Source organism: Rhinolophus hipposideros (assembly GCF_964194185.1).
Source record: "Rhinolophus hipposideros genome assembly, chromosome: 10".
Classification (NCBI taxonomy): Eukaryota; Metazoa; Chordata; class Mammalia; order Chiroptera; family Rhinolophidae; genus Rhinolophus; species Rhinolophus hipposideros.
In genome coordinates this window covers 4,425,353-4,441,949 of record NC_138056.1, presented here as the reverse complement: position 1 = coordinate 4,441,949, position 16,597 = coordinate 4,425,353, and the positions used below count along the sequence as shown (strand labels likewise).

The 16,597-nt window shown below is 44.0% G+C and overlaps 1 protein-coding gene across 2 annotated transcripts in view; it reads right to left on the bottom strand.

The window, feature by feature from the left end:
* Positions 1–16,597, bottom strand: part of KMT5B (lysine methyltransferase 5B) — a 50,727-nt gene continuing 34,130 nt past the window's right edge. The window contains exons 8-12 of one of the 2 annotated variants that reach the window (XM_081064196.1): positions 15,538–15,704; positions 15,229–15,248; positions 15,012–15,148; positions 9,149–9,345; positions 1–2,305 (exon numbers count right to left, since the gene is read on the bottom strand). In XM_081064196.1, the coding sequence (XP_080920322.1) occupies positions 828–2,305; positions 9,149–9,345; positions 15,012–15,148; positions 15,229–15,248; positions 15,538–15,704 (1,999 nt within the window). In that variant the 3' untranslated portion in view covers positions 1–827. Of the gene's footprint in view, positions 2,306–9,148; positions 9,346–15,011; positions 15,149–15,228; positions 15,294–15,537; positions 15,705–16,597 lie in introns of both variants that reach the window. The other variant, XR_013994315.1, reaches the window with a different exon arrangement.

Genomic DNA, 16,597 nt, shown 5'->3' with positions numbered 1-16,597 from the left:
AAATTAAGATAGCTGTAGTTCATTAGATAAATGTTGCTTGTTGTCATCACATTGTTCACAGCAAATTTTTGAAAAAATAAGCACCAATCATTCTTGCAAAGAACAATTTTCTCTAAAAGGATTGAAAAGTGTTAAATACAAGGTCTTTAATTTACATGACAAGCAATAAATACGCTGGATCAAAACTCATCCTGCACACTGTCACCCTCGTACATATAACGTACTGAAAAGTCAGCTGTCACGCATGTAATTGTACTTTTTTTTTTTTAAAGAAACCAGTCAGACTCCCAACCAATGGTCTGCTATTTAACCAAGGCCACAAACAGTGTGAAACTGACAAAACTCCAAGGGGGAAACATCTAGCAAATAAATGAAAAAGCCAAAGATCATTGCTGGTGATATTAGCATATACTAGAAAACCTTAATATGCTGTCACTATGATTTGTTTTAAATTATTTAGTCATATATTAAAGAGCCAGTTGATGCTCTTCAGGTTAAAAAAATTGTGTAGCCACATTATTGTTTTCAACGTCCTGTGTGGACAGTTGCAATCACTGTACAGTTTTGCTTGAGCCTTTTAATTTACAACAGGGCTTTACCTCTAACTCAGAATTGCACATAAGAAGGCTATTTAAAAAGTACAATAAAAATCTGCACAAATCAGACTTAAGAAGAGTCAGTACGCTGTACACTTTCTACAGTATTATGCTGATAAGTGAAGAAACGAGAAGTGCTGCCGCTAACATGTTTCAGTTGAGGAATAATGGACTGGAATTTTTTGTATTTCTTTTAAAGTAGTTACCCCGGGTCCAACGAAGACCAAGAGCTTATGCATTAAGCCTCAAAGACTGATCTTCTCTTCTCCTGGAAGAAATGTCAATATCTATCGAGTCTTTCCCCACTATGAGCCTCAAGCGCTTGGCTGGAGGAAGAGGGATAAAATCATCTTCAAAGTCATCGTCATACTCGTCCTCTTCCACGTCTCCGTCTGAAGAGGACGGGTCGTCTGTACTCTCCTCCTCATACTGACTGTAGTCATCGACTTCCATTTGCGACTCCAGGAGGGAAAGAGGGTCACTGCAGCACACCCCGTTTTCATGAAGGCCCTCTGTATACGTCCCTCTACTCTCCTCGTCCCGCTTTAGCTGGATTTTCAGTTTCGTAGAACTACTGCCTGGTCCTGAGTTAAATCCATTATTAAGCTTTGCTACATAGAGATTGTTATCGTTTTCATGGTCTTTACTTAACTTGATGCTTATTTTTGAAGAACTCATCCCATCATGCTCCTGGTCGTTTGTCTTGCTGCTGCTATCATGGCGCCGACGGAGAGTCAATTTGGGGATCCCGGAGTTATTTTCCAGGATCAACTGTGCATCATACCTAGTGATTCGCCTCTTCTTTTTACTTTTTGCAGTTCTGAAGCTGTCTTTTGTTTTGAAGCCGTCTGACGTCACAACTGACCCATCCACAGGTGAAGGGGCCCAGTCCACGTAGCTGCCGGGCACACCCTCCATGCCGCTGTGCTCGTCCGGGTCAGGGTGGGACCCCGTCACATCTGGCACCCCCCCGGCCTGCCCGGGGACGTCATGCAGGAGAGTGGATTCCTCTGCTTTTGCCAACTGTTTCACCAGTTTTCCTTGGCGTGACTTCTTTTTTGCAATGCTGCTGTCACTCTTAGGACACTCTGCTTCCCCCTTTTGTGCAGTTTCATGCGCCAGTTCTTCCTGCTGTGTCACAGGAGATGGTTGCTCGTCACTGTCTGGGCAAGATTCCGACAAGCTGTTTTTATAGCCATCCGGCGTATTTGGTTCAAGCTTGATGTCAGAGGTCTCCTTCAAATTCATTCTCGTCCGCACGGACCGCCTGGTGGTGTACGTGCCGGGAGCGGCCTCCCCGCGCGGGGGGACGCCTCGCCCAAAGCTCTGCCTGTGCTCTCGCGCTGCATGTCTCGTTAAGCACCCACTAGCCATGGCGGCTTGTACTGGTCCCTCTGCCTCTTTTTCTTTTTTAATGGGCAAATTTTTATACAGAACTACTTTAGGCTCTTTAAGTACTAAGTTTCCCATCTCAAGTTTTCTCGAAGCACTCTTCGGCTCCAGCCGTTTGCAATGATTTCTTAATTTTATCTTAGAGAGTAAAGGCTTTGCAGGCTTTTTCAGTTTCTTTGGTACCCTGGAATTATTTATATGAGTTAGTTTAGATGAGGTAGAGTTGGAAGAAGCTGGAATTCTTGACATAGATTGCCTAGTTAATGTTCTGCTCTTGCTGGTCTTTTTCACACCAACTGAAGATTTTCGGCTAGAAGCTGCAAAGTTTAAAAAAAAAAAAAAAAGATGAAAAACAGCCTTTAGCACAAGTCATGTTCAACAAAGCAACACCCCGATCAGCTCTCAGCTATGAAATGTTTAGATTATACGATCATGGGGAAGGCAGGCAGACCCAGTTCAGTTTCTGCCAGTGCGTAAGCACCCCCTACCTGCACTGTTTTATGTTCCCTAATTTCTGCCTCTAATTTATGGAGCATCTATTCATTTTTGAGTAATTTGGTGGTTAAAGAGGTCTTAGCACAGCAGGTACCTAGATTGCACTCTAAGTTGGTCCTTAATCTATCATGACACTGGTCCAAACTGTTATAAGTGTTTCTTTTCCTGATTTAGTATTTTACCACATGAAAGATTTGAAGTGAAGCTAAGTAAAAATCATAGTTATTTTCTTTTTCTTTCACAAATTCTTCTTCCAATTGTCATTTTAAATAGGTTTCTAGAATCCATTACTCATTAACTCCAAGTAAGCACATTACTTGACCAGTAACAGAACAGAAACACAGTATTACTAACGGGCTCGAAGCGACAAATTCTATCACAGTGGTTTCCAACAAGAAGAAGGGGTCCTAAGAACCATATGTTGTTATTCTCATCAGAGATTCACCCAAATGAACTGCACCATTCTAAGCTGTCCCCTCAGTGCTGGGAGGCCCCCCGTCCCTCGCATGACTGCCTGGGGTCAACAATCAAACTGAAAGGGGGAAGCAGTGTCTAGAATTACTCTCAGGACAAAGGGGGATCCGACATCCCTCCTCCAGAAAGGCTGCGATTATCCTGCTGGGAACTTCCACCTGAGAACTAATGCGACAGGTGAGTGGCTTTTCAGAAGGCTTACAGGCGACTCAAGTGTAAGCTGCTCCCATTGTGGGCCTGACTTTGCCACTGACTTTCTGCCATCTTGCTGTTTTGTTTTTCTCTCTGCACTGACATTTGCACCTATTTTTACAGTATTTTACACGAGTCAATTTCTCAGTTAGCCCCCCCTCATTCTCCATCTGAAAACCTCCTCCCCATCAGAATACCCCATTAAATCATTCACGGGGGAAGCTGAGATGGCCAAATAATCACCATCTCTCGCCAGAAAACAGGGAGAATAAAACAATGAACGTGGGTAAGCCCAGCACACTGCCCGACAAAGACTGACGCTTACTACACGCCCGAGGGTTGCCAAGGCGACTGCTGTTCCTTCTGCATGGCTAAGCAAGTAAGTCACCATCACCATTAGATTCTATTAAGAGGAGCAAGAATGAGTAACAAGCATTCCAAAAATATCAAACCACCAAGAACAGAAGGCTCTGTACTCAAGAAGACTGACTCATAAATGGCCCCGAGGTCCCCAAACCAGCAGAATTCCCCGGAATGAGACCCACTGACTGAACCAAGAGCGTGCGTATCTGTGTGCACACCAGTTATCCAGGCCACTTATTTGCTGAATAGTAGGAGCACTCAAAGCGAGAACAACTGATGTATATGAACGGAAATTATACAGAACTTGCTAGAAACTAGTTTTAAAATATAAAGATATTCAGGGAATTCTTTTGCCAAAGGTGTTCTTTCAGCAGATGTGCTTACTGATGGAAATACACACCGGCGTTCTGTGCTCAGCTTTCTCGGATGGGGCTATGGTGGTCCTTTGCTCAGCCTGACTCTTTGAGGACCATTCTATGACTAGGCTTAGTGGTTCTCAACCGTAGTTTTCCTTTCCCCACCCCACTCTCCCTTCGCACCTGCAACCAGGTCTACACAATAATGACACGTACATCGTATTCTCGACAGCAATCCCCCTGCAATCTGGATCCAGCCTGTCCCTCTGAGACAGCCTCTGCCAAACTTGACAGCCTCCTGGTCACGAAATCCAGCGAAGGCTTTTCAGCCCTTACCTCTCTGCAGGATGCAACACTGCTAACCATTCATTATCCTGAAAACCCCTCTTGCCTTGGCCTTCCCTGAGGAAGAACAGTGTTCTTCCATCTATCCCTCACACCAAATTCCTCAGGCCTCAGCTGTCCTGGGCTCTCGGGAAACCAGTCTCTGGGTGACATGCATCCACTCCCCCATGGCTATTCCCAACGATCTGCTGGCAGTTCCCAAATCACTTTCTCTAGCCTGATTCTCTCTCGTGTTACAGATCCATATCGCCAAATGCCTGCTGGCATCTGGACTGCCCTCTGGGGCTGTCTCAGGGTACGTGCTTAAACTGAACTCACCAGCAAGTCTTACGGCTGCTGCTGCTTCTATGATCGCCATCTTGGTCAGTACCAGCACCACCCACCCAGCTGACCAAGCAGAAACTGGGGAGCCATCCGTGACGCTTGCTTTCCCTAACCGCCTCACCCTATCCAGCCCCTGGAATCCACTCCTGCAATGTCACCGTCTCCCTCTCTCCATACCACTGCCACTGTCTCCCGCCTGAACTATGGCAACAGCTTCCAGCCTTTTCCGGGTGTTTCCTGGAAAATAAGACCTAACCAGAAAATAAGCCCTAGCATGATTTTTCAGGATGACATCCCCTGAACTTAAGCCCTAATATGCGTCTTTTGGAGCAACAATTAATATGAGACCTGGTCTTATTTTTCGGGAAACACAGTATTGCTTCCCCAATACTCCATCCTCCACCATGGAGCCAGGATGATTTTCCCAGCATGCCGTGCCACCTCTGGGCTTGAAACATCAATAACCTAATGCCCTAAAAATAAAGTTCAAAATGTTAAATTATGGTCACATCCGTTCTTCCCACCTTCTACTCGAGCCATGAACTTTGCTTGTTCAAGTCCTACGCTCATCCCCGCAGCTTCCTTTATAAAACTCCTCTGCTCGGAACATGCTTCACCTTCTCACCCCCTTTAAGATTCCGCTTAGGAAACACTTCTCTCAGGGAGCCTGTCATGGCTTTCTCCTGCGACAGGCTATGTTCTTCCTACGTAAGTCACGACACCCAGATTCCCCTCACTCGGGCACTTACTTTAATCCATCGGCTGAATCTCATTTGATGGTGATTCTGCCTCTGGGTTCTGCCCCTGTCCCACCCCCCAATGGACTCACTTAGCTGACCACAGCGAACCACTGCCCGAGCACTTCAGCGTTTGTGTTCTAAATAGCACACAATAGACTGTGCTTGATGCTATGTACTGCTTCCACAGTGTTCACGTACATGGTAACGTATTTGTCAGGGTATTCTCATTTGGTCTTTAAAGCACGATCTCATCAAAAACGCAGCTGAAGGTGCTGATCAAGTCACGGTCCAACAGCACAGACAAGCCGGGCAAGAGAAGTGTGCGGAAAGTGACTGAGATGAGCGTGCAGTTAAGTGCCGAGGGCTCCTCACCGTCCCCCACGGTCCTGGGGGCACTGTGCAATGGCAGCGACAGCAGGCCCAGGAGCAGGACCGTGGCCCACTCACAGAAGTGTAGCAGGAGACTAAGTGTTCTGACACACGTCAGTGGAGGTAAGGCGTGCCTGTGGCCACGCTGGCTTCCGCAGTCACACGCCATGTGTGACTCCCTAGTGGCTAGGACAAATCCCAAGTGCATAAACCTAGACAGTAAATGTACGTGGAGAGACACATTCTTAGCAATTACTACACGGTAGGTGCTGTACAAATGAGTACGATGTCAATCCTAATAAGCTCCTTGAAGAGCTGCTACACCTCGGTGAGGACCAAGCTCATTGGACTAGAGCGCCTTAGATCGTCCGTCTGGTAAGTGGCAGAGACGGGATTGGATCTGCGTCGATGGCTCAAGACCCCACGTTTTTAAGAACTCTATGCCACAGTTCTTACAGTGCCAGTCCCAACTCATGGGTAAAGGACCCATGGCATGGTACCATGGTCACTTCAGAGTGTCTTCAAAGTCATAAGGCAGCTCTGCGTGGCCTTCAAGAACTACAGCCGGATGCGAGAGCAGCAACACGCCGTGGGTGCTACCTGCGTGGCAGGGCCGCATCCATGCTCTGTGCTGGAAAAGGCCCAGAAACGGGGTCAGTGTGAACCGCAGTAACACAAGGACCACACTGCTGACGCCTTCAGAACTCGAGCCTTCAGTTCAAGGAGTTTTGCAGGCACAACAAGTGGCTTCCATCTTATGTGCCCAATAGACTAGCAATGGCTGCCCGGAGCAGGCTTTTGGAAAAGCCTGTGAAGCAGCCTGTAAGCTTAGCAGGAAAGAACATTCCAATCCATTAGTGGAATCTGTGACAGGCCAGAGAGGGACCAGTCCACTACCTTTGGGACAGGCACTCCTCAGTTAAAATAAACTCGTTCTGAGTCTTCCGGATCTTGCACCCACTTGTGGCATCTGTCGTGGCAAACACCCCGTATCATGGCATTGCCTGTGGGGGTGGCCCGGCCCCCGAGGCACAGAGGCCTAAAAAACCACAATCTTCCAAGAACGGCATTGTAGTACAGGGTTGCGGACTGAATATGTGGACATGGATTTCTTGTTATCTCCTCTCTCTGGATGCTAGAGCGAACAGTCAAGGCGTGGCTCTTGTGACACCTTTCAAAAAGGATCTGCATGGAAGGAAGAAATAATTTTTCTTCCGACTAGGCAGAAATGTTTCTTTAAAGATAGCAGAAATGCTATTCAAAGAAGGCAGCTCCTGTGTCACTGAATTTTAGACAAATGGCAGGATAAACACGGGCAGCTACGTGTTGGGGGAAAGCACTCAAATCTACCCACACGACGTCTGCTGACCTCCCTTGGAGAGAGGCTCAGGCAGTTCTGGCTTTGCTACCAGCTACAGTTTCAAAAGGCTTTCTTTCAAACAGGTAGAAGGGAGGGTCGAGACACAAACATCAGAAACACAGCCTGAAAGAATGCATGAGAGCGAGCCTGAACATGGGCGGGTGTAAGATGGCCTCGGAGATGGCTGGACTAGGCCCCCAGCTCGTCCAGAGCACTGAGCCATGGCTACCCACTGTGCCACGTGGCCCTCAAAGTTTGTTCCACTAACCCTGGCATTCCTCGAGATAATCATTCTGCAGAAAGGGTAAGCTGCATAGAGTAAGCGCCCTAACGTCAGTGGCCCCAGGAGAGGGCTCAAGTTCTATTCTGCAATGCTGAGACTACAGCTCAGAGGGTTCCTTGTTCCCTCTAAACTTTAGAAAATGTCTGCTTTTTCTGTAAAAAACATTAGTCTGCTCTGCATCATTGCTTGTGCACTTGTCCTATCCTGGAGCTAAAGCATAAGATCCCTGAGGGAGGGGCCCGAGTCTCCTACATCTGTTACCTCTTCAACTGCTAACAGGTTTTTAATAAGTATTTGGTTTAATAAATACTCCGATGATCACATGGTAGTACACTCAACACCTTCCAAAAAACATTTGTATTCCAATCTTTTAAGGTAACTGGTGTACTGAGTTCAGTATCCATCCATCAGAAATATAGTTAATGCACGAAAACACAAAACACCCCCACGAATGTCACAGAGCCACGCAACGTGGACAGCTACGTGGCTATCTGCACGTACAGCCGGCAGCACGCTCCTACGTGTTTCTATGTATACCTTTATACACGGGTTTTACAAGTCTCCAGTTTCACCAAGGAACCAGACTCGGAAAACGAACATTGGTTATGCTGCATTTATTATCAGAACCAACAGTCAACAGTGAATGAAGGACTAACTGCTCTTTTTCGTTCACTTTGGACATGACCCGGAAGAGATACACAGTGCTGCTTTACACTAGAGGTTCTGTCTGGTCTCTGCCTCCCAGCAGCAGGTAGGTTCAGAATTCACAGCAGTGACATTCGCCATCGTGGGACACACCCTCCCTTCCTTTCGGGATTTTCTGTAAGGGAGGGGAGCACTCGGTGTTGGGCTGAAAACATCTGGAGGAGAAGAGCCTAAAATAATCAGATCTCAGAGGGGACTTAAGTGCCATGTGGACATATGGAGTGCCCACACAGGCATACTTCGGGGATTCCCAAGTCAAAACTTTAAAACTTTATTCCTGTCAGAGACAAGTCAGACTAAAGCGCCTACTACTTTAGTGGGACTAGAGAAAACTGGTGTTACCCAGACGGGAAACAGTAGCAATCAGAATGGTTCCAGGACTTCAAAGCTCCACAAACAGGACGTGTTTCTTTTGCTCGTTTAGGCTTTCTTCTCTTTTCTCTTTATTCTTCCTTCTCTCTTTTCCCAGTTCCATTACGTCTTGCCCCCCACACAACTGGTATCTTAAGGCTTGCTTTATTCCTCCTTTTCATCTCTCTTGCTACTTTCGGTAGTGGCTGACATATCATGGCATAGTACATTGACATTTAAAATGCTATTTTATCACAATTCTGAGTCTGGTAACTGGTGGTTTAGTGAATGGGTCAGTTCATTCTGAAAAAGGCAAGTAAGTAGCAAAAAAGCGGAAGCCTTGAGGCCAGAAGCTCTGAGCTTCCCAAGCCCATCATCCATCCTACAGATTGGCCAGGCGCGGGGACACCTGTGTGCCTGGATGAGCCCCCCCCCCCCCCCCGCCCCAGTCCTGTCTTCTTGTAGGACCTAACGACCTAATTATAGTGAAACTAACAGCTTGATGTTTCTCTCAAACCTATGATGATCCTGGAACACATGACGAAGATTTAATGTCCAGTTACTAACTACTCAAGAAAAGTAGACAATTCTGTCTCGAATACTGTATTGAATCTGGAGGGGGGATACAGACTGCTTTTGTACTCAAATCATTTCTAGAACCTTGCAATGCCGCTGAAGGGCGTGAGTCCCAGAGTTTCTCTCAATATTTAAAAGATCAAAACTATTGAAGCACGCTTTAGAAAGCAAATTGTGTGAAAACACTTAAAAAAAAAAGATACGTTTATCAAACCTCCCTTACTTACTTGCATTGTTTTTTTCCTGAGTGGTATCAGCGTCAGTGTTAGAGCTGACAGATTGACTGTCTGAATTTTTGCTGCTGTCACCTAACTTTTTAAGCCTATTTAAACGTTTATCTGTTTCTCTGAGTCCATATTTGCTATTGATAACAGGAGCAGGCGCAGGCAGTCCCACTCTGGATTTAAAAGCACCAGTTCCACGTCTGAAAGAGAAAACAGTACACGTTAAACAAACAGCGTACTCTCACAATAACCACGGCTGCTGAGGGCACGTGGCCACATCACACATCAACAGATGTGACGAACCGATGAGGCATCAGTTGTCACTGGAAATCTGCCAAGCTTAGGACTCTAAAGAAATGAACTATGTAGATACAATCAGCACACAAAAAAAACTCTAGATAAAACAAATTGTTATGACTATTGTCAATTGTTAATTGCCCATACGGAACTACTGGACCCTGTAGAATTTCATTAGGGAGGTAAAAATAAATAACTTATTCTTCAATTTCAAAGCTGGTTGGTGGAATAGTTAGGTCTAAATTATAGCTTAAATAACCCACCTGTTAGTTATACTCTAGCTTTGTTCTGCACAATTTAACACTACATTACTGATTACTGAGAATGAAGGAATTAAAAAAAGAAACCAGAGAATTTCCATAAATTAAGTCATTACTTAGAGCTTAATGTTAGATATAAACAAATCCTAATTGAAATTCTACATAAGGAGGCCAGATTATATTAGAGAAAATCTGACTTTTAGAATAAAAACTGTGAAATAATTCCTTTAAAGTTATTGAAATAAACATAAATGACCATAATTAAATCAGTAAAATATTACTGAAGAAAAGACATTAAAAGACTTGCTTTTAACCACTGGATGAGAATGATTTCTAACTGCTTTAATTATTTATATTTGTATAAATTCTTCTGAAGTGAGGGTTCTTTAGAAGAGGATCTCGTAAACTTCCTTAATGAATCCAGCTTTGCAAATCTTTGCTTGGTTCACTGTATAAAAGAAAATTTCTCTCAGCTCTATTCAAGAATAGTAAATTACACACTAATGAAGTTAACAAAAACACTATATGCTGCATTTGAGAAGAGGGAAATCTCTTTGGCCTAAATGGCCTTCACTGAAGACTTGCATTTTATTGGCCTTAGTTTGTTAAAGAGAAGCCACAGAGTAACAGCTTCTGGAATTGTGGCGGAATTGTGAATACCCTTCAGTAGGAGGGCAATCTTGACCTCAATGAAAATCCGTGTAACTCATTTCCTTCAGGATTTTCTCCCCAAAGAAATCACTTTCACCTCTTGCTCAGTGACAACAACAATTTTACTTTATCTGCCCCCTCTTTTAACTCTTGCTGCTAGGGAACAAGATCTAAACCTAATGCAGAAACTATTTCTGGTTAAGTGAGCTTTCTTCACCTTCCCAGAATGGACCTGGAATTCTTTTATTAATGCTTTTGCGAAAACAACAACAAAACACTTATTGTGGGACTGCCTCAATTCTTTTTTAAAAAGGTGCAATAGAAATTGCTGTAAAATCCTCTATGTAACCTTCACCACGGCAGGCAACCAGTTACACACCAATCCACCCCAAAATGTACTCAGAAAGTAAATTCATAAGTCTCATAGGCTATTTTATTTCATATAGACTAAGAAAGTAATTATTTGCAGATATTCCATGCCTTTTAGCCATAACTTGCAACATTTCTGGTTTATTTCTAGAAAGATGGGCCATACTTACGTATGCTTCAACACAAAATAAATGACTGTGCTGGAATTATTTTATCTGGATATTAGAGGGTTTTTTAAAAAACTTATTGGGGTAACAATTATTAGTAAAATTACATAGACTTCAGGTGTACAATTCCGTATTACATTATCTATAAATCCCATTGTATCTTCACCACCCAGAGTCAGTTCTCCTTCCATCACCATACATTTGATTGGATATTAGAGTTTTTAAAGTCAAACCCTATCACTCATCTGCTTTTCTGCTTTCCTCATTTCTTCTTTTTAGCTTATGAACGTAACACATGCTCATGCTTGCTGCAACCAGCAGTACAATCCTAGGCTATAGATGTACATGTAGATATACATGTCAGCCAAAGCTGACGGCATTTCCCAACCCCGTGTCCCCACAGCCCCGAGCTATCACTGTCAACCCTCTGCCAACATGTCAGCTTCCACTCCTTTCACCACAGTCTCCACACCTATTTACATCGTTATTGCTTTTTAAGCAAACAAAGGATAGTACTATACACTCACTCAGCACCCAGCTTTCTTATCATTATATCATGGACAAATGAATCTGGATTGAACGTATGTCTTGACAAAGCTGTACTATTTACATGGAATAAATATTCCATAATGTATCAATCATGCCTATCGGTGATGACTGAAACTTGTGGGGCATTTAGGTTTTGCCTGCCACCATGAACACTGCCGCCGTACTGCTCTTGCAACCAAACCCTTGTTAACTAGTGTTTGTCTTTCCGCTGGATAGGTTCTTCCATATGGGACTGACTGCTAGGTAAACAGGTGCACTTGTTTTTAACAAACATTGCCAGATCACTTTCCCCCAAAGTGACAGCAATTCACGGCCTAATTACACTGTGCCTGTTTCTCCATATCCTCACCAGCAGTAAGTATACAGCGTACCTCTTAAATTGTGCCAATTTGAGAGTGAAATGAAACAATCTAATTATGGGTTTAATTTCCTTGTTGATGGCCATACCGTTTTCTTTGCAGCATCTTCCTTACCTCGCTTTTCTACTGGAGTCTGTCTTTTCCTTATGGGCTTACAGGACCTTTTGGTTATTATATTAACTTTTTGCCATATGGGTACATTTTCCCTCTTTCAGTTTGTCATTTCTTCGACTTTACTTTCGGCCATTCAAAAACTTTCATGTTCACTGTTTCTTGTTTTAATTCTTTTAAAAGAATTCCACTATCCCAACGTTAGACATATATTCTCCTAATTTATTTCCCTGGTAGTTCTGCATTTTTAAATTTACATCTTTAACCCATCTGGAATTTATCCTGTATATGGTGTGAGACGGGGGTTTAGCTTCGTTTTCTTCCAGGTACACAGTGAATCACAACTTGACTCCTGACAACACGAAGGTTAGGGACACCAACCACCCTGATAGTTGAAAATCCACGAATAATTGAAGTCGGGCTTCCACATATGCAGATTCTCAACCGTGGATCAAAAATATGTTTTCCAACATCATACTTGCTTCTATTTCAGGACTCTATTACGTCCGCTTATCTATTTGTCTATTCTGGGCCAGTACCACTAAGTTTTGATTATGATAGTTTCATAGTAATTTTTAATATCTGTTAAGGCAAATCTCCCCTAAATTTCTATACTTTAGAAATGTTTTCTTGGCTATCAGCAGACATACTTTTATATGAGCTTTAACACAATTTGGTCCCTCATAGTTTTTGGTCCCTCATTAGATTTTATTCCTCAAACCTTCTCAAGTGAAATCTGCAGACCTTACTTAGGAACGTATTACAATTGCTATTGTGTCAGGATGGTCACAGCCCAGAAATATGCATCAAATGTATCCTGACCACCTCACCTATGATCTCAGCGCCTTTGTAAACATTCTGTCCACTCGCAATTCTTCATTGGGCCACTGCTCCTTACCCTTCAGCTCCTAGTACAGTGTGTGTGTGTGTGTGTGTCCCTTTTACCATACTGCCCTCACAGCTGGCCAGTTTTGTTTACCATGCACGTGTAGGCCTAACGTAAAGGAACTAACTAGTCAGTTATTATCTGATAGTAATTGAATGCATTCTTTTGACCAGTCTTATCCTCTCACCTAATTTCTGGAAAGGCAGAAACAATTGGTGTTCCTGGGAATTTCAAGAATATTCACAGCCAGTCTTTAAGTCAAATTGCTGAAGTATCTGACAATAACCATGCCTACTGTCCTGCATTCAGCCCTTCCAATTAGAAGGATTTGCACATTTCTATTTATTGCTTACACTAAGCCTGGGGAATAGGTGGGATTACGTCCACATTACCACTGAGAAACTGAAGCTCCATAAAGAGAACTAACCTGTACAAATAACGTGATGAAATGTGCAGTTCTGATCTAGAAAAAAGGTTTCTGGGCTGGAGTGAATCCTATGTGTGTGGTTACCTTTTGCAGGGCAGCCTCCAAAACGTTATTAGCATATTATTTGCCCCATTCAATCATTCATTTACCAAACATTTATCAAGCACTGACTAAATACCAGGTACTGTTTTGAATGCTGGGGACACAGCAGTCAATAAAAAAGGTAAAAATCTGTGTCTTCCTGGGGCATCCCTTTTAAGGGGAAATACCAGAAGGCACTTCATATAACTTCATAGCTAATATCGGAGTATTAACTGTGCTGTTCTACATGATGTATGTGAAACAATGTCCTCACAACAACCCTGAAGCTGTGAAATAGCTTCCAATGTTACCCCATTTTACAGATGGGATAACTGAGGCCCAAAAGCAGCTCAGCTGCCCCAGACCACACAGCCAATAAAATGCAGTCACAGGACTCCACACAGGCAGCCGACACCGGATGTGAGGCAGCAGCTGCTACGTAACTATGCTGTCTCTATAAAGTGCTTGTAAAGCATTATTCAACTATAATTAAACTACTTCATAGGTTAAAGGGTCTTTCTGTGGGCTGGTCAAAGATTTAATTAATGTTTAAACCATTTTTTATATAGAAAAAGATAAATTGTATCCCCCTCACCCCCTACACCAGGGGAACCTCTGGCTACCCAGAAAGAGGAAAATGGGGCTTCTAGGGAACCCACCAGCTCTCCCGAGCATGACTGGCTGTAGGCTGGGTGTTTTAAGCGGGAGAAGCAGCACTACCAGCTATCTCTGCTCATAGCTGCAGAAGTCCTAGGGAGTGAAGGCAGGCTGACCTAGGTTCAGGTACTTGACTTTCTGAACTGGCAGCGTGGGCATGTTGCTAGTTCTCGCTCTCACGGGGAGGCTGGGGGGACTGGATGAGTCTTGATGAGAAGTGTTCAGCGCCATGCAGGGCATGTAAATGGGCTCAACAAACCCAGGTTCGCTCCGCCATGCGGCCTATGCCAGCTTGCGCTGCCTCGTAACGGGGCCTTCCTGCAGCCCCAGCCCAGCCCAGCCTGTACACACACTACCTCTATGAGCTCTCGTCTGCAGGCGTCACCACAATGAGTGATGTGAACAAGCGTCCTGCTAAGGCAAGTCTGGGGGTTTCTACAAGGACTTCAGAAACCTGATGGGTCACACAAAGAGGTTCCTCACTAAGTGACAGGACTTAGGAATTATGAAGAGTACGTGCAGCAACACAGAAAAATTCCAGAGGACGCAAGACAACTTCAGGGTTGTTTATATGACTGTCAGCGGTTAAACTTCACTTGGCCATTTCTGGGGCAACCCCACCCTGGCAGAGTGAGAGTGTGTATGAGTGTGTAAGAGTATGTGTGAGAGAGTGTGTATGTGTGAGTGTGAGTGTATGGGTGTGTGTGTGAGTGTGAGTGTTGTGAGTATATGTGTGCTTGAGTGTGAATGTGAGTGTGTGTGTGTGTATGTGTGAGTATAAGGTATTCCTCATTTCTCGTTCTCTCCGTAAGCATGTCTGAATTCTGTTCTACTCCTAAGAATAACATCTGGTAACAGTAAGATTTTAGAGGGTCAGGTGCCAGTGCCCCCCAACAGCTCTGCAGCCTCTGATTTTTGTTTATTCATACGGCACTGGGTGCGATGCTACAGACCATAAGACTACCCCTGCATTTAAATGAGAAGATAATGTGATTTACAGCCCATAATCATCACGTGGTGAGAACATAAAAGCCGGAATCATAACACTTTACCTTTCACAAGTGTAACACTCGCAGAACTCATTATTTTCTCCAAAAAACCCATCTCCATAATAACAAGAAATTTCTTCTCCAGGTTCAATATCTCTTAGAGCCTTCACACAAGCTGTATCGCGACCAGTTGACACAAACTGAAATAAAATGAATTCACTGAGAAACTCGCACTTGAAGCAGAAACTAACTACTTGAGATAAAAAAATTTTATGCTTACCTTACAGTTAGGTCTGCAATCTGAAAAATGTCCAAAAGATAAAGTCAATTAACTGTAGATAAGATCTGAAACACGAACAATTACAGAAATCTGAAATAAGCTTTCCATATAATTTTATGACTTTTGATAGGCATTTAGGTCTCAAGTAAACTACAGGAACATTTATTTTAATAACTTTGGGAGGGGGGAAATTGGACTTCCAATCCTCCTTTAAAGAAAGATAAAGGTCTTACTCCGCTTGATACGGTCATTCTAATTTTTAGCAGTACTGCCCAACACGAGAGCTAACACCTGAGAAATGTTGCTTACCATGGTTTATAAATGCAGCGGGACCAAGCCAGAGCTGAGCACAGTTTTTCCTTGTGGAATACATGACACTGAAGTCGTTTTCTCCATGTCTAAGTAGCATGTTCTCCTCAATTTCTGAAAGTTCGGCAATACAACCCACCAGTAATTCTATTTTGTCATTTCGTTTCCTATTTAAAATATGTGATGTTAAAAATTACTAGTAATTATAAATAATAAGGCTGCTTTTAATAAACTAAGCCTGCCCAATAAATACCAAGAATGGAGAAGACCTTGCCATGCATGTTGTAGCTGGTGCCTTTGGACCCCCACCTGGAAGCCGCGGGTCCCCGTGCCGCTGCCTTGTCCTGCAGGACAGGCCCTGGGCTACCTATGGGTCGGAATCCCCTGCAGCCCCTGGCTTAGTGTCTTGCAAACACAAAGAACTCAGATGCCTGTTGCACTGACTCAACTTGCTGACACTGGATGAAGAAGACAGGGAAAAGTAGTGGCAAAGGTTATGAGGACCGGGAATTGGGCCGCCGCCCTCTAGAGTAGCACCATCCCACCGACGCGTAAGGCAAGAATCTCTTAATTTTCTAGCAGCCACATTAAGAAAGTAAACAACAGGTGGAACTACCTTTAGTAATGTATTTGAACCTAATACACGCCAATACTATTTCAACAGGTAACTAGTATAAGAAATATTAAGGAAAACGTAATTTAATATAAAACCTGGCACGTATATCACATATACAGCACTTCTCAGTTCAGACAAGCCACATGTCACGGCTCGAGGCTGTACACAGTGCAGCTGTCCCCAGTCCCCAAGACCACAAACCTCCACACCCACCTACAACATGGAGCCGTGGCAAGTGACAAGCAGGCTTGCCACCAGCCCCAGATAACGCGCACTCATGTGCACACCACCCAAGCCTGGGAGTGATGGCCTCTGCCCACTCCATCGGCAGGTGCTTGCCCCTAAGCTTTCTGCTATAAAACATAGCGGGGTGGTAGTGGGGGAAGGGCTACATGTGTCTTTGGGAGAAAAGGTAGGGAACAGGCATCAGAGGAAAGAATATAT